The following is an 18,851-nucleotide window of genomic DNA, read 5'->3' on the forward strand; positions in this document are numbered from 1 at the left end:
GCTGAACTTCGCAGCCCGCGGAGTGGAACGCGGTGGGCGACGCCGCGCAACTGCGCGCCGCTCGCAGTCTCCGCCATCTTCTCCTACTCACCCGGACTCCCCCCGCGGCCGCGCTGGCTTCGTGTTTCCCTTCCGGCCGCTGACAGAGATCCGGGCTGGGAGGGGTGGGCGAGCGCGCCGAGGGGGTGGACCGAGGGCGGGGAGGCCGGACGGAAGAGGAAAGGGAGGGCGGCGAGCCGGCCGCGGCGGGGTGTGCAGCGTGCGGCGTGTGTGCGGAGGGAAAGGTGGGAGGGCGGGAGGCGAAGAGAGGGAGGGAGGCGGAGGAATGAGAGCGCGAGGCGTTTCTCGTCGGCTCCCTCGCTCGGGCGGAAAGAGCCGAGCGCAGCCCGAACGCTCTAGTAAAATGGCGGCGGCGTCAGCGGTGGCCGCGGCGTCTGGTCGGTGAAGTGACTCTGCTGCTTCTCTCCCCACCCGCCCCCTCCCTCCCTCCCTCTCCCCTCCCCCCGTCCTTCCCCCCCTTCCCCGCAGCCCGCGCCTCCGCGCCCCTCCGGCCTGCGCACCTCCCCTCGCCCCCCTCCTCTCCCCCGCCCGCTCCGGGGACCGCCGGCCCCCTCCCCCATACTCCTGCTCTCCGCCCCGTCCCCGCCGCCGCCCGCCCTCGTTGCCTCCCCGCCCCGCCGGCCGGCCGGCCCCCTCCTCCGCCTCTCTCCCCTCCCCCCCGCCGGTCGGGATCAGTCAGTGCGATCCGAAGCGGGGGAGGGGGGGGGCGGCGGCCGAACGATGTGCGAGAACTGCGCAGACCTGGTGGAGGTGTTAAATGAAAGTAAGTAGCCGCGGCGGCGGCCTGTGGGGGTGCACAGTTTGGGGGCCCCGCGCGGCTCCCCGGGCTGCCGCGGCCTGCGGGAGGCGACGGCCGAGCCGGGCGGCGTGCGGGCCTAGCGCCCCGGGAAGGTGCGCGGTGGCGCGGCCGCCGCGGCGCCTCGGGCCCAGCCCGGCCCGGTTACCTGGGCGCCCGAGAGGGGGCCGCTCCGGAGCTCCGGCCAGGCCGCGCCTGGGCGGTCTCACCTCTCGGAAAGTTTCCTCATTACAGGTGTCAATTAGCGAAGGCGCTAATGAGCCTTCGCCTCCTTCGTCCTGCCGGGAAGGTGAAGGGAGGTGGGGTCCGAGGACGAAGCTTTCCTCCGCAGTCCGAACCCTTCGGCCGCCCTCTTTGATTTTCATCGTGCCGCTGAGGAGGCCTCTTTTACCTGCTAATTTTCATTAAACTCCCTGGGAGGAGGTTGGTGGTTTTCCCCTCCCTTGGGGGTGTGTGGGTGTATTAGACCTTTCTGCCAGCCCTGAAATAGCTGAAAATGAACTGTGATAGTCATGATTGGAACCTTAATACCTATTTTTTTTTTTAATTGTGTTTCTTCTTAGTGTACCATTCGTCGTTGTAGCAGTAAATTTTATTAAGGAGAGCACTGTACTACAGATAATCATCCCGGGATAGTCATGGCCTGTCTCCTGGAATGAAAGGCCTTATTCCTATACTTTTATTAAAGAGCGTACACTGATTTTTTTTTTTTTTTGGGCCAGATTCTTTTATTTTATTTCCGACCCTTGTAAGATAGTATTTGAGCCTAAAGAAACAAGCTGTATTGCAAGTTCACTATTTCTGGGCCCAAAGGCCTAGTTGGTTGAGGTGCATTAGATCAAAGATTACAAAAACTTGATTGTTGAGAAAATGCTCATTTACGAACTGCTTATGTGGGTTTTGGATTTATGTTCTGATATTTCCCAAAACTTCCAGACTACCTCTTTTCTAATACGATTCTTTAAGACAGGGGGTTTATAAAATGTATCATCTTGTTTGTGTTTGAATTTTACTTGATTACGTGCTTGAATTTCACTTAAATAACCCAAGGCAATAATAAAAGTGGAATGGTTCTAGTTTACTTTGAACTGTGTGTTTACTTTCTGACAGGTGGAAGCAGGTTTTGCACTTATTCAAACTGGACTTTCCAATGTTTGTGTTATTCTAAATTTTCCTAGAATTTTAAGGTTATTTGTATTTATCTTGAGAAACTTTTGGTGCAGGTGTTTTATGATATGGTGATTATGTAGGTAAAGCCCTTGGTACTTACTTCAGTAAACTATTTTATATCAGATATAAGTTGTGTGATTATGGTTTTATTAAATTGGGAAAAGCCTATCTTTGCTCTCTAATAGAAGAACAAACTGCTTTTAATAACTTTTTGGCAATTTAAGTTATTTTAAACTCAACTAGAAGAACTACCTTTAAACAGAGTATCTAAAGAAACTAAAGTTTGTTAATCTCTAATCTTTTGAAAAGATGATGAAAGTTCTTATTGAAAATTCTTTGGGAAACCCCTAGAACTTTGTTTAGAAGCACTCAAAAATGCAGTGGATTTATGGAAACAAAAATGTAGAGAATCTTGAAGTAGAATTTAACTTTTATTACCTTTAATTATATACAGTTAGTGGAACCAGGTTCACAAAATTTGGCCATGCAGACCCTCTAAGAAACCTGTCTTAATGAACAAATAAGAAGGATTTTCTATTTGTATAAGCCGGTGGTCTCTCAAAATACTTAGGACAATTTCTTAATATTTCCTTTAAAGCTCAGTTTAAAAATTTGCCTCCTAAACATTAATCTCACAATGATGCATCCTTTTTTTTTTTTTAATTACTTAGCAATTTTATTGGTAGGTTATACCAAACTATTACAAGTTGATTTTTTTCCCCTGTAGACTGAAAATTGTTTTCATTTTTCTTTTCTGTAGTTCTTGTATTCTAAACATAAGAGGCTTAAGTTTCTTGAGAACAGAGGGTCTTACTTTATCTCATTATAGTAACATTTATCCACGACTGGGTAGAATCATGATGGTTGGAACTTGATAAAACCTGTTGAATTGAAGTAGGTTATATAGGTCTTTCTTGAAATCTTGCTCACAATAACTATTAAGTCTAAACTTTTATTCCCCCAGAGGTTGTGCGAAGATGAGCATCAGCTCATCCTTGATTAGAAATTCAGAGTTTAATGCGGGGTTCCATGTCGTAATGGTTAGCACTCTGGACTCTGAATCCAGAAATTCAGACTTTAAGTCCCCAAATAATGTGCTCAGAATTCATCTCTCAACATAGCTCCCATGAGAGTTTAACCAAGAGAAAAAAAAAATACCAAAAACCTATTTCTTGTCAAATTTACCAACAGTGATGAAACTTAAAAGAAGCCTGGCCTGGACACACCATTGTTATGTAAAAATTTTGTGCTTTCAGTGAAAGGGTAGACATAATGTGGATAGTACTACTTTTTTTTTTTTTAAAGATTTTTTTTTTTAAGATTTTATTTATTTATTTATTTGACAGAGAGAGATAGCGAGAGAGGGAACACAAGCAGGGGGAATGGGAGAGGGAGAAGCAGGCTTCTTGCCGAGCAGGGAGCCCAGTGTGGGGCTCGATCCCAGGATCCTGGGATCATCACCTGAGCCGTAGGCAGATGCTTAACGACTGAGCCACCCAGGTGCCCCGGATAGTACTTTCTATCTGATATGCAAAGAGGGTTTGGTAACGGTAGGGACTTCAAATATTTATTTAAAAATCTGGCAGACCGTAATTTCGTTAAAATAAAAGTTGGGGGCGCCTGGGTGGCTCAGTTGGTTAAGCGACTGCCTTCGGCTCAGGTCATGATCCTGGAGTCCCGGGATCGAGTCCCACATCAGGGTCCCTGCTCAGCGGGGGGTCTGCTTCTCCCTCTGACCCTCTTCCCTCTCGTGCTCTCTGTCTCTCATTCTCTCTCTCAAATAAATAAATAAAAATCTTTAAAATAAAAAATAAAAAAAATAATAAAATAAAAGTTGGTCACAAAAGATTGTAAATAGTCTGCTGTTGTCATCAGTTTTTGATGAGAGAATTAATATTACCATTTATACTTCTAGTCCTGCTGAGAATCTGAAGCTGTGAACTCTCACCATGGAAACATACAGGTATACAGGCACGGTTTTGCCTGCAGTTCTTTTTTTTTTAAAGATTTTATTTATTTATTTGAGACAGAGAGAATGAGAGACAGAGAGCATGAGAGGGAGGAGGGTCAGAGGGAGAAGCAGACTCCCTGCCGAGCAGGGAGCCCGATGCGGGACTCGATCCCGGGACTCCAGGATCATGACCTGAGCCGAAGGCAGTCGCTTAACCAACTGAGCCACCCAGGCGCCCTTGCCTGCAGTTCTAAGGACCTGTTGAAGCCTGTCCAAGGAACCAGGCTAAGAACCCCATAATAAGAACCCCCACATCCCCTTTTTAAATAGTCTTGACAGATAGCCAAAAACTTAAAATTACATTTCAAAATAATGTTTGGCTTTAGTGTTAGAATAACCAATCTCAACAATACTAACATTTAAGTTTCTCTTTTCCTTTCAGTGCTTTATTTTTAATAAGGACATTTTAAAGGCTTGGAATGTATTGAGTTGATTTGTTTACTATCAGTTTGTGGGTTTGCATTCAGTTGAGGAATGTATTGAGTTAATTTGGCTAGTATCAGTTTGTGGGTTTGCATTCAGTTTAGGAAATAATTTTAAGTGTATATTCCTTTGTTTATTCTGTTGAATTTGTATATTTGCAGCTTTTCTAGCTATTTTTGTAACCAGTTTACTAAGTCCAGAGCATTTCTGGGTGTTGAGAAGTTGGAGGCCTGAAGTTATGCTTTGGGCCATAACCATAGCTATCTCAGTAGTAAATTGAAGTCATTATTGGGGCACCTGGGTGGCTCAGATGGTTAAGTGTCTGCCTTCAGCTCAGGTCATGATCCCAGGGTTCTGGGATCGAGTCCCGCATCGGGCTCCTGGCTCAGTGGGGAGTCTGCTTCTCCCTCTCTCTCTGCCTCTCCCACTGCTCATGCTCTCTCTCTCTCTGTATCTCTGTGTCTCAAATGAATAAATAAAATCTTTAAAAAAAAAAAATTGAAGTCATATTTGCCTCAGTAAAGTAAATTTCTCTGAGAGAAGACTGAAATGGCTTTAAATGTAAATGTTATTCTATGGGTGTGTTTAGTGAATTACAGTTTACCAAATGTAGCATTTAAACAAAGTAGACTATTTATTTGTCCCTCCTCATTATCCTTGAAGATGGGCAGGAGCAAGTATTGGTATCTAAGTTTTAGAGGTAAAGAAATTGAATCTCAGAAAGGCTAAGTGGTTTGCCAGGTAAAGATCACCTGTCACTTGCTTAGTTAGTAGTCCTGTCTAAGCTTGAACTCAGGATACTGTGATAACAGTATTTGCAGAATAATTGTTTGCATTATTTTTAAAGCAGAATACTTTAATGAGCAGTTTGTGTTGAGTACTTTATCAACTCTTTGAGGTAGGTACTCTGTCACCCTTTTCAGATAAGAGAACCAAGATTTAGGGTTTATATAACTTGCTTAGAGTCACATGACTATATTTGGTGGAGCCAGGATTTAAACAGGACTTAATCTCAGGTCAGGCTAAAAAGGCCATGCTCTTACTAGTTACGCTATGCTGTGTAAACTTTATGATGATCTGTTTGAATGGAAGACATTATTGTGAGTATACTGTTTGACAGAATAAAAAATTAGTATATTTTTATGTATTTTCACAACTTCGGGCATAATGCCATTGTAATTGTAGTAGGAATTTAAGAGCGGTTGTCCTTAAGTAGCTGAATGGAATCTAAATATTGTTAGCAATGAGTCCTTTAATAAACCATGCATTTCTAGAGGGTTTTTTTGATATTACAAGTATATAGGCACTAATTAATTAATTCATTAGTAACAGTATTTTTTGGTTGACCTATAATTCTAAAATTCTAAGTGATTCCTAAAGTTGGAAATCTGATTTTACAATACAAAGTCCCAAATTATGAATTTTTACTTGGTGATCTAGTTAAGTATCACTTAAGCAATTAATATGTGAAGTAGTATTCATGATTACAGTTCGTATATTTTTATAGTATAACTTAGTAACCATAAAGCACTACCAACATGCAGTATATTATGTAAGTTATCTGCATTGTAGTGATAACTGTTAATGAGCTTTAGCACTGTATTCATGAAACATGTTAACATTCTTGTATGTTTAATGATAGTATTTATCTGATTTAAAAGTATTTCTAATGTGTAGATAGTGTGTATTAATAATAATTTTTACATTTTCAGAAAGAGAAAGAAACTTTCCAATAATGGCTTGACCAAGGTGTGACAGACCCTAGCTAAAGGGGTTGAGCCGCTTTTCTCTTTTTTACTTTAATTTTTTCTTAATTATAAAGGTTGTATATTCTCATTGTAGCGATACTGAAAACTGTAAATCTAATCATCCAGTGATGATTCCTGTTGATGCTTTGAAATATTTTTGGTACACATTTACATTTTTAAGAATGAGATATATGTAGTTTAATATCTAGCTTCACCTAATGTTTAATGTTTCTAGTTTCACCTAATGTTTTGTTTGCTCATGTTCCTTATTAACCTTTTTTGAAAACATAACTTTTTGTGTCTGTATAGTATTTCATTTTGTGCAGGATTTAATATTTTCCTATTGTATGTTTGTTTCCAGTTCTTATGTTATAAATAATGCTGCAAATGAGCATCCTGTATATAAATCTTTTAATTACATTACTGTTTTTTAGGTAGATTTCTAGAAGTTATCACTGTGTCAAAAATATAAACATACTTTTGTTTGTATTGTCTAACTGCTCTTCAGAAAGGATATATTGATTTCCATTCTTTATTGTCTGCACAATGTGGGCACTTGTACTGAATGTTATCCTTGACAAAGTGTTATTTTGGTGAAAATTGTAATAGCCAGTTACTAGTAAGTTTGAACACTCGTACTTTTATTGGCTGTTTGCATTTTTTAATACAGTGCCTGTGTTCTTTTTCTACTTTTCAAGTTTTAATGTTTTGTGTAATTACCTTACAAGAGTTGTTCACTTACTAACCCTTGGTCATATTCACCACATACATTTTTTTCCTGCCCTCCTCCCCCCCTTTTTTTTAATGTGGTCTCTATACCCAGTGTGGGGCTCAAATTCACGACCCTGAGATCGAGAGTTGGATGCTCTGCTGACTGAGCCAGCTAGGCGCCCCTTCCCTGTTTTTTTGTTTTCTTTTTCATTTGGGTATTTTTAATTATAGGTCTTGAACAAATGTTTTATATTGTGCAGCTTCTTCTGCAGAGTTGCCCGTCTAAAACACAGTATATGATTATCATATTATCTGCTTAAACTGTCATAGATCTTCATTGCTTGAAGAATAAAATACTAACTTCTTAGCCTGACATACATCATAGCACAGTTTGGCCCAAACTCCTCTTCCTAGTTTCAGATCTCACTTTTTTGGTGAGGCCTTCTTAAATTTTTCCCAGCCTCTCTTAAAATAACTAGTATCCTTTAGTTTAGAATATGTACTTACATTTTAGCCCTTCTTATTCTTTCTTTTTTTTAAATTTAACATCAGCCTTCCTTGCTGGATGATGAACTCCTTAGAGTCAGGGGCCATGTTTTCTTTTCCCAGTCCCTAATATAGTGCCTTACAGAGAACAGGTAAATATTTTGGGGGCACCTGGGTGGCTCAGTTGTTAAGTGTCTGCCTTCACCTCAGGTTGGGATCGAGGCCGCATCGGGCTCCTTGCTCACGGGAAGCCTGCTTCTCCTTCTCCCACTCCCTCTGATGGTGTTCCCTCTTCCGCTGTGTCTCTCTGTTAAATAATAAATAAAATCTAAAAAAAAAAAAGAATAGGTAAACATTTTAGTTAATGAAAGGTTTTTGTAGAGGAAGGATGTGATTGCCTAGTTAAATCAGTATTCTTGGGCCTATAGTCAGTAATGACCTATATTTTTTACTTTTTTTATTATTTTTTTAATAGATTTTATTTATTTATTTATTTGACAGAGAGAGAGAGAGATAGCGAGAGCAGGAACACAAGCAGGGGGAGTGGGAGAGGGAGAAGCAGGCTTCCTGCCGAGCAGGGAGCCCGATGTGGGACTCGATCCCAGGATCCTGGGATCATGACCTGAGCCGAAGGCAGACGCTTAACGACTAAGCCACCCAGGCGCCCTGTCCTATATTTTTTAAAGTAAGCTCAACACCCCATGTGGGGCTTGAACTCACAACCCCAAGATCAGGAGTCCATGCTCCACTGACTGAGCCAGTCAGGTGCCCCTAATGAGTAGTGTTGTAGATACGAGAGTTTCTGGCAGAAGTATGCTATAGGTATCATATATACTGCTTTTTATTACCTTATTCCTGAATTAATAGGCATATGCTTATAAAAAAATACCTGCCGTAAGCAAGTATTTTCTAAATTAATATGCATTGCAGAAAGGCAAAAATTAGTTGTTTCTACATAGGTGGTGAGCTTTGTGTCCATAACATGAACTTTGACTAAATTACTTTTATTTAGGACTTGGTATATACCAGGAAAGCAATTGGGCGTTTTGCCTTTTAATGTGATTAACACCTGTTAATGAGATTTTTTTTCCCTCAAATCCCATAGAAGTTAAAAACATTCTCCACGTGTGTGTGTTCATTGACAGTTGACGTGGTATAAACCTGGCCTCCTCTTGCACTTTCCTTACTGTGGTTGAAGATTGATTTCTCTTCCTGCCTTGGTCTTAACCTCTTGTAGAAAACTTAGGTTGCTTATATCCCTTGGAAGAACCTACTTCTCTAGCCATTGCTGATTGGATTCCAGATAGACTCCTGACCTGATGGATTGGTGGGGCTGCTGTTGGTCAATCAGATTTCTCCTGTCAGAATGTTTGAACCAAAGAGCCCGGTAGCTGTGAGCTGCTGAACTAGAGTGGGTGCTTTGGGAAGCTGATGGGAGGGAGCAAAAACATTGAGGAAGTGGAGGCGGCTGTTTGCAGAAGAGAATTGGGGCAAATTTGTGGAAACTTTTGACATGGAAGCTCCATAAACAGATAGAAGATAATACTGTGGTGGCTTTCCAGTACCGAAGCTAGAGCTCCTTTGGCACTGTCTCCCCTATACATACATTTGAATTAATGTTCAAGCAAAAGAGTTTTGTTTCAAGTAATGTGCCTTAATGAGCTTTCCTGTATTGGAGCATATTCCTTGTGATTCATGAATAAGGTAATAAAAAGCAATGTATATGGTACAGTCATCAGCTACAGCATACTTCAGCCAGAAACTGAGTGCTTCATTATAATCTGGCGTAAGTTCTTGGAACATGTTGGGCAAGTGTCATCTGTAGTGTTTGGTGGCAGGAGAAAACCTAACGCCTTTCATTAATTACTTCTCTACCAGGATGTTTAGTGTTTTTCAAAAGAATGCAAGTAGCTTTGTTGTTTCTGGAAAAGAAACCTGCCTCCCCCCCCCCCCCGAAAAAAATAGAATAGAAAATAATAAAGATAATTAGGAAAATCTGAAACTCTGCTTACCAAAGAAATTGTCCATGTTTTAATAAAGTAAGTCGTTCTTGCTTTCCTTATATATAACTTTCCTTATACACATTATTTTATGTAAAAAGCTAATTACATGTTTGTTTGTTTTTTAAGATTTTATTTTATTTTATTTTATTTTATTTTATTTTTTTTTTTAAGATTTTATTTATTTATTTGAGACAGAGAATGAGAGACAGACAGCATGAGGGGGAGGAGGGTCAGAGGGAGAAGCAGACTCCCCGCCGAGCAGGGAGCCTGATGCGGGACTCGATCCCAGGACTCCAGGATCATGACCTGAGCCGAAGGCAGTCGCTTAACCAACTGAGCCACCCAGGCGCCCCTAAGATTTTATTTTTTTGAGAGAGAGTGAGAGAGTGTGCATGCATGAACAGTGGGGGGAGGGGAGGCAGAGGGAGAAGGAGAAACAGACACTCCTGCTGAGCAGGGAGCCTGACATGGGGCTTGATCCTTGGGATCATGACCTGAGCTGAAGGCAGTCGCTTAACCGACTGAGCCACCCAGCCGCCCCAAAAGCTAATTACATGTTATTCTATATTTCTGTATCATTTTTATTAAGATGTAGGTATCTTTTTATGTTAATATGTGCTGACATTATAATTTTTAATGGCTTCAGTGTAGTATTCCATTGTTTGGTCCTACTGTAACTTAACCAGTCCTCTTTTGATGGGCATTTGGGTTTTTGTAAGTCTTTGTATTATTGTCTGAATATTACCTTGAATATGGTCTGTGAAGTCAGATTACTGAGTAGCTCATACAGCATGTCTGGAAGGGAATTTGACAGTTACGCTAAAACTTAACAATAGAGCATCAGTAAATAGGCTTTATAGTCTTAAAGTGTTTGACTCCTAGGTCTGTGGGGCTCTTCTAGCAATGTGCATTAGCAATTTAGCAATGTGCTCGTTCTAAACCACCATAAGACAAAATAGGAAAATAGGTAATATTTATTCTGGGGAATTTTGCTTCCAGACTAATGAACCATATTCTTCTGATTACTGAGAAAGCCTCAGTAACCAATGATGAATGTAGAAGTATAAGAATGCTGCTCAGAATAAATTTGGATTTAAGAAAACACTAAGACAAATAGGGATTTTGAAGTTGTGTTCAAAGAAAAGAGTATCATTAAGGGGATAGTGGGCACACTTTGGTAGAGTGGCATAATGGTGGTCAGCAGAAGGTTGTTTTATTCTAATGGTACCTTGTTTCTATTTTCCCTTCTAAGAGGAGTCTCCAAACCTGTAGGATAAATCATATATTAAGAGGGAATCTAGGGGCGCCTGGGTGGCTCAGTCGTTAAGCGTCTGCCTTCGGCTCAGGTCATGATCCCAGGGTCCTGGGATGGAGCCCCGCATCGGGCTCCCTGCTCTGCGGGAAGCCTGCTTCTCTCTCTCCCACTCCCCCTGCTTGTGTTCCCTCTCTCACTGTGTCTCTCTTTGTCAAATAAATAAATAAAAATCTTTAAAAAAAAAAAAAAAGGAAATCTAATCTCTAGATTGGTGAGGAATAATGAGAGTTTTGTTAGTGGTGTTAAGAGTTAAAATCTCGAGTCTGGGCAGATTGCATCCAGTGAAGGTGATAGAGCCATGGTGTGTGTGATTGTGAAGCTTTAGCTAAGTTTCCTGGAGAGCAGAAATTGGCAAGGTTTTTTAAACCCCTTATTTTGGGAAATACAAGAAAAACTTTCCACTACTGAATAATCACTTAGTATACCGAGAGTGAAATGATGATTAAAAAACTGGCATGGCACTAAGTAACTTAAACAAATGTCATTTTTTTTTTCTTTGCTTTAGAAACCAGTATGGTAAAACATGGAAATGCTACTATAGGTATGACCTTTTTTGATTACATCAATGTGATAGAATCTGATGCCATCCTGGCGGAAAAGAAGAAATGTATTTTGTTGTTGTTCTAGAGGGTTGACTCGTGGCAAGCCACAGGATCTTGTCCTTAATTCTTTCCTCTTCAGGATTTTCAGTAATGATCTCTGGTTTAAAAACTATTCCTTGGAATGGAATTGTCCCTATTTCAAGGGAGTGAAGGGGACTTCAGAACCTCTTCCCTTTTTTTAAAATGAAAAGCTCATTTTGATCTGTTTTATAGATTGGGGTTCTATGTAAGGTTTCTTTTGGGGAGAACAGGGTGTAGCTGTTTGCGCCTGGGTGGTTCACATGGTTCAGGTTCTGCCTTGGGCTCAGGTCATGATCTCCTGATCCTGGAATCAAGCCCTGTGTTGGGCTCCCTGCTCAGCGGGGAGTCTTATTCTCTCCCTCAGCCTCTCCGCCTCCTCGTTCTTTCTCAAGTGAATAAATAAAAAATCTTAAAAAAAAAAAAAAAAGGCTTGACAACCATTAACAATATTTAATGGGTGCTCCAAAAGCCAACACAACCTGAAACTCTTCAAGTATTACAAGTATACTGTGTGCAGATTACAGGAGGTGATATTGCAGTACTTGTGCAGTTAGAATACTGTGTTGAATTGTATACGACACACTGATGATAATATACTTCTGAAGCTATTGTGAACATTGTGTAATTTCACATACGTTCATTGAACCTCAGAAAACTCATGAGATGGAATGATTTGGCCAAGGCTACATAGTTATTAAGTAGCAAAGGTAGGATTAGAGTTTAGTTCCTTCTGCTCCTTATACTTTTCATCAATAAACTTGGTGTTGGTTTTTTTTTTTTTTTTTTTTTTTTTTTGAGAAGCTTGACTGTAGAAGTTGGAAAATTCATGAAAAACTGACAAAGGAACTATGGAGAGATTAATTCTGGTTTAAGTGGATTAGGCAAGGTTTCAAGGAAGGTGGAAGATTGAATTGGGCCTTTAACTGCTTGGAATAGTTGTTGGTAATGAGGGGAGTGAAATGGTTTACCACAATTTGTGATGTAGCCACTGCTAACCTCATCCCCTTGCTTTGCTTCTCTCGCAGATGTTATTTGCTGCCATGATGAGCCTTTATATATGCCTGGAATTCACCACCTTACTATGCCTTCAAGTCTCAACCTAAATGTTACTTTTTCACAGAGGCCTTTCTTGAACATCCAATCTAAAGTATTCTGGTTCTTTTTTTTTTTTTAATTTAAGTATCTGCACACCCAACGTGGGGCTCGAACTCATGACACCAAAATCAGGAGTCTCATGCTCCTCTGACTGAGCCAGCCACGTGCCCCTGAAATAGTTCTGATTCTTTACCTTCGTAGCACTTACCACAGTTTAGAGTTAGGTATTTACTTTTTGTTTACTTGTTTTATGTCTTTTCATTTTATAAGACTGTAAATTCTCTGGTTGCAACTATCTGTCATATTAACTAAGTTTCATAGTGCTTATACATACTAGGATCAGTACTTTTTTTTTTTTAAGATTTTGTTTATTCACCTGACAGAGACACAGCGAGAGAGGGAACACAAGCAGGGGGCGTGGGAGAGGGAGAAGCAGGCTTCCCGCGGAGCAGGGAGCCTGATGTGGAGCTCTATCCCAGGACCCTGGGATATGAGCTGAGCTGAAGGCAGACACTTAACAACTGAGCCGCCCAGGCGCCCCAATACTTATTTGTTAAAATGTGTGAAAAATCTTAAGATCACTGTAGTTGGGTAATGGAATGGAAGTCAAGGGTAGGCTGGATGTGGTGGTTTTCCCTGCTTTCCGAATCCACTTGGATATTTTATATACTGTCAATCCTAATCCTTTTGTGACATCCTTCTTACCACCTCCACTCATAAAAAGGTGCTCCACTGATAAAAAACGAAAAAAACCCTAATTTTGTCATGGTGTGTGTGTTTTTAATTTCTGAGTATCCCTTGATATTTACACCCATGGGTTAAAAATGGAAGATTGGGAATTACTTTTTGAACCAGGTAGGACTCTGTTGCAAGGACCAGAAAGAAAAGAACAGCTCCTTTGGTGGAAATAAGGAATTTTTTTCCCCCCCCTAAGTTGTAACTACACAGTTCAGGTGTGTGCTGTGTTTGGGTGTGGTCTACTCTTAATCTGTGGGTTCAGAATGTTATCAAGACTTCATTCCTTTTTGGCTTGCTTTCTCTGCTTCCTTGGTTCGACCTCAGTTTCGCCCTTCTCTTGTTAGTAGAAATAGCTCCTTAACCATCTTTATACCACACTGTTTGGAAATCATGTTTATATTACATAGAGGAAAAGAAAGAATCTTTTCTGAAACCTCGATGGCAAATGGCATTTCATGTATCATTGGCTTACATGTCATTGGACTTACTCCTGAAGTAGAGCTCAGAGTGGATGGACTTTGGTTGGCTTAAACTAATCCTAACCCATTCCCGAAGCTGATCCCACCCAAACCTCATAGCTAAAAAAAATATTTCCCAAAAGGAAATTTGGCATGTTGTGACCATGAAGAAGGTGAGATTGTTTCTGGGCAGCAAACACATGGATATCTAGTACATTATGCTATACTGAGAGCTTAATACATTTTTTTTGTGGTTTTGTAACTTGAAATCAAGGGTTAGGTCTCATCCACATTGACCTGTCTGTAGATTCCTGAAAGTGATGACTTGTACATAGGTAACCAGTGTATAGAGTTTGTTTGGTGAATTTTCATGTTTTCTGGACATCTGTACACGGATATGGTATGGGACGTTCCTTATTACTTTGGCCTCGAAAGCTTTGTTGATCCTAGTGTCTGTGCACATCTGGAGTTCTCATCTCCATTGCAAACTTCTGGATCTCTTTGAGTGCCCGGGAGTCACACTTGTTGAAGCCCACGCCGTGGATGCACTTATGAATGTTGATGGTGTGTTCTGTAGTCACTTTCTTGTTGATGGCAGAATGGCCCTCCTCTGTACCCTTCTTGTGGGAGCCTTTTTGCTGGGCCCAAATTGGCAAGTTGAAAACCATTTCTTTCTTTCTTTTTTATTTTTGAAAACGATTTCTTAATGTTCTATTTACTGAATACATTATTTTGTGTGTCTTACCTTCACTTTTTCTTTTTTTATTACCTTCACTCTCTGTTTACTCAATATATAAAAAAATACATTAACGTTTAACGTGTGTGAAGCATTGTGCTGGACGCTGTGGTAGATACAGAAATAAATTTAGAAGTATATTTCCTCTTAAGGAAGGTTGGAGTCCAATAAAGATGAGGCAGTAGGATGGTAGTTGAGAGATTGATGTCTGGAATCTGTTAGACCTGAGTTAAAATGCTATTCCTGTCATTTATTAGATCTCTGGCTTTGGTTAAGTTCCTTAACCTCTTAATGCCTTCAAATGAGGATGATACTTAATCCTCACAAAATCTCTATCAAGTGTAATTAAGGTAGTAAGATAATACATATAAACACTTAACAAAGTGCCAGTGTAAGAAAAACTGTTCGTATGTGAGAGAGAGAGAGAGAGAGAGAAGGAAAATGGTAAATTCCATAAGAACATAAAATCCTGAGGTGCAGTGGGAAGAGTTCAGGTTTTGGTAAGATTGGAGAAGGCTTCATAGGAATTTGATAGAATTTTAGTTGATCTTTGAGCAACTTTTTTCTAACTGATTAGACTTGGAGAAATGGTTATTTCAGTAAAGTTTTGTAGGAATAGTAAGCATAGTATGACTTTCTTGAAACTTCACAAAGAATTGTCTCTGGTTTACTTTCTTATATTCCTCAAGGACCTTACTCTTTTAAGCTGTCTCTTTTTTCCTCCAGTGTCTTAAGTTCTCCTGAAGCTTCTGAAATCTGGCTTCTGCTTTTGCCGAAAAACTATATTGTCACAGATCACCAGTGGCCTCCTGGTTTTCTCTAATTTCTTTCTTTTTTTTTTTTTTTCTATAATTTTCACAATGACCCGTGCTTTCCCTGTTTCACTTAATTGTTTGGTGCTTATGTTTGTGATATATGTGATCATCGTGGGAAGTTTAAAAAAAAAAATACTGACGTACATCAGTAAAACATTCATAAACACTTTGTTAAAATTTTAGTATATATTTTAGTATATAGTATCATTCCAGCTAATTTTCTATGAATATGTAAAAATGAGTTCATATGTACTGTTTGCTTTTTTATTTTTTTTTAATTTTTACTTATTTTTTTTTAAAAGATTTTATTTATTTATTTGAGAGAGAGAGAATGAAAGACAGAGAGCATGAGAGGGGGGAGGGTCAGAGGGAGAAGCAGACTCCCTGCTGAGCAGGGAGCCCGATGCGGGACTCGATCCCGGGACTCCAGGATCATGACCTGAGCCGAAGGCAGTCGCTTAACCAACTGAGCCACCCAGGCGCCCCCTGTTTGCTTTTTTTAAATGGGCATTTTCTCATATCCTTATGTCTAAGAATGAAATTTAATGGCAACCTACTTCTAGTCTTTGAATATAACACATATTTAACTAGTGTTTTCCAGTTAACCCCCTCCCCCCAAAACCAAAAAGCAGTGAAAATGTCCTTGAGTATAGAAATCTGGATCATGTTCTAGGTCTAAAGGAAAAACATTTTAAGGCTTCTGATGGCTAAAAACCTAGAAAGTTTATACTAATATATACCCCATCAGTGGTATTTGAGAGTGCTTGTTTATTTGCATTAGATGTTCTATTTAAAAAAAATCCAGGGGCACCTGGGTGGGTGGCTCAGTCGGTTAAGCGTCTGCCTTCAGCTCAGGTCATGATCCCAGGGTCTGGGAATCAAGTCCCACAATGGGCTCCCTGCTTGGTATTCTCCCTCTGCCTGCCACTCTGCCTACTTGTGCTCTCTATCTCTCTGTAAAATAAATAAAATCTTTAAAAAAATCCATATAATAGGGGAAAAAGGATATAGTTGCTATCTCAAACTCTTTGGTTTCTGCAAGAGTTTGGATATTGAGGATTATTGCATTATTTGTATGGACATATTTGTTTCCTGAGTTACAATATTGAGTGGTCTATTTAGAAAGGCTTTTCTCACTCTGAGATCAGATATTTGATTAATTTTTTTCTAGCTTTAATGGATTTATTAAATCTTGAATCTGTCTAGAATTTATTTTGGTCTAAGTTACAAAGTGGGATCTAACATTAGCTTTTCCAAACTGTTACTCAGTGGTCTTAGCATCTTTCTTTTTCCCAGTGATTTGAAATGGCACCTTTTATTTATTTTTAAAGGTTTATTTATTTTAGAGAGACAGCATGAGAGCAAGAGTGTGCGTGCGAGTGGGGTGGGGGGGTGGGGTAGAGGGGGCAGAGGGAGAGAGGGAGAATCTCTAGCAGACTCCCCCACTGAGCATGGAGCTTGATGTGGGGCTAGATCTCATGACCCTGAGATCATGACCCAAGCTGAAATCAAGAGTTGGACACTTAACTGACTGAGCCATCCAGGCATCCCAGCTGTACATCTTAATTCACTGTATTCACACAATTATGCAGCCATCATCACAGTCAATTTTAGAATACTTTCATCACCTCAAAAAGAATCTCCATACCCTTTAACTGTCACCCTGATTCCTCCATCCTCCCACCCTTAAGCAACAATCTATTTTCTCTATGTATTTGCCTATTTTGAACATTTCATATAAATAGAATTATAGTGTATTGTCTTTTGTGATTGACTTCTTTTACTTTGCACATTTTCAAGGTTCATCCATGCTGGATCATTCCTTTTTATGGCTGAATAGTATTCCATTGTATGGTTGTAACACATTTTGTTTATCCATTCATCAGTTGATAGATATTTGGGTTCTTTTTGATATTATGAGTAATACTTCTGTGAACCTTTGTGTAAAAAGTTTTTCTGTAGACTTAACGTTTTCATTTTTCTCAGGTCTGTATCGAGGAGTGGAATCATTAGGTCAGCTAATAACTGCATTTAACTTTTTCAAAAACTGCCAGATTGTTTTCCATAGTGCTGCACCATTTTTTATTCCCTTCAGCAGTGTATAAGGGCTCCAGTTTCTCCACATCCTCACCAGCACTGGTTTGTTTGACCAATATTTGTTCTTTTGGTGCGATTTTTTTTATGGATGGGAATACGGAGGCAAACACTTGGTATTTGACTATCCTAGCCATCCTAGTGGGTATAAAGTGGTATCTCATTGTAGTTTTGTTTATTTTTGGGGAAATAACCATTCAGATCCTTTGCTCACTTTTTAATTGTTACTTGTCTTTTTATTACTTATTTGTACGAGTTCTTTATATATCCTAGACATAAGTCCCTTATTAGATAGGATTTGCAAATATTTTCTCCCATATTGTGAATTATCTTTTCAGTTTCTCAGTAGTGTCTTTTGAAGCACAAATTTTTTTGTTAAGATTTATTTATTAGAGAGAGAGCGGGCAAGCAGGGGGTGGGGCAGAGGAAGAGGGAGAGAGAGAATCTTGAGCAGACTCCCCGCTAAGCGTGGAGCCTGATATTGGGCAACCCTGAGATCAGGACCTGAGCTGAAATCAAGAGTCAGTTGCTCAACCAACTGTGCCAGTCAGGCGCCCATGAAGCACAAACGGGTTTCCCCCCGCCATGGATTTTATTCATTTATTTGATAGAGAGAAGAGAGCACGAGAAGGGGGAGCGGGAGAGGGAGAAGCAGGCTCCCCGTTGAGCAGGGAGCCTGATGCCGGACTTGATCCCAGGACCCTGAGATCATGACCTGAGCCTAAGGCAGACATTTAACTGACTGAACCACTCAGATGTCCCTGCACAAAAATTTTTAATAATGATGTTCAGTTTATCTCTTTTGTTGCTTGTACTTCGGTGTCCTATTCATTGCCAGAATCCATTGTCAAATCCAAAGTCACAAAGACTTACCCTATTTTCTTCTAAGAATTTTATAGTTTTGGTTCTTATATTTAGTCCTTTGATCCATTTTGAGTCATATTTTTTGTACATAGTGTGAGATAAAGGTTCAGCCTCATTCTTTTGCATGAGGTTGTCCAGTTGTTGTAACCCGTTGTAGAAAAGACATTCTCTAGTGACTGGTCTTGGTACCTTTGTTGAAAATCAGTTAACTACAGATACATGGATTTATTTCTCCAAGTAATAAACTCTCAATTCTGTTTTACTTCCCTCTTTTCAATCAGGATGTCTTTTATTTTATATACCCCTTTATTAAATCTTTACCTTCATTTGGCTCCATCAGTGGTTCTGAGTATGATCTCTGGATCCTTGAGGGTCTCAAGGAGGCTTTAAAGGGGGTCTGAGAGGTAAGACATTATTTGCCTTTTGGTTGATATTTTTACTGATAGCTCAGAGGCAAGGTAGATAGAACTGCTGGCCACATTGCGGGAATTAAGGCTGTGGTGATGTAGAAAATGGTTGGCGTTCGGAGCTAAGGCCAAGAAAGAATTCTTGAGATGTCTTTGGTGCAAAAAGGTGGTTTTATTAAAGCATGAAGACAGGACCCATGGGCAGAAAGAGCTGTACTGGGGTCAGGAGGAGTGACTGATTATATGCTTTCAAGTTCGGATGGAGTTAGGGACAGCATTAAGTCTCTAAGGAATTTTG

The 18,851-nt window shown here is 40.2% G+C and overlaps 1 protein-coding gene across 7 annotated transcripts in view; it reads left to right on the plus strand.

Moving 5' to 3' along the window:
• Positions 1-481: 481 nt before the first annotated feature.
• The window catches only part of USP34 (ubiquitin specific peptidase 34), a 263,416-nt gene continuing 245,046 nt past the window's right edge, over positions 482-18,851 (plus strand). For all 7 annotated transcript variants that reach the window (XR_010405682.1, XM_064572466.1, XM_064572467.1 and 4 more), the window contains exon 1: positions 482-823. Coding sequence is in view for 6 of the 7 variants with exons in the window: in XM_064572466.1 (XP_064428536.1) it covers positions 781-823 (43 nt within the window). In the remaining variant the exon portion in view is untranslated. The remainder of the gene's footprint in view (positions 824-18,851) is intronic.

Source organism: Mirounga angustirostris, unplaced genomic scaffold, assembly GCF_029215605.1.
Source record: "Mirounga angustirostris isolate CCGP_5_RB_7025 unplaced genomic scaffold, mMirAng1.0.hap1 SCAF_10, whole genome shotgun sequence".
Lineage (NCBI taxonomy): Eukaryota > Metazoa > Chordata > Mammalia > Carnivora > Phocidae > Mirounga > Mirounga angustirostris.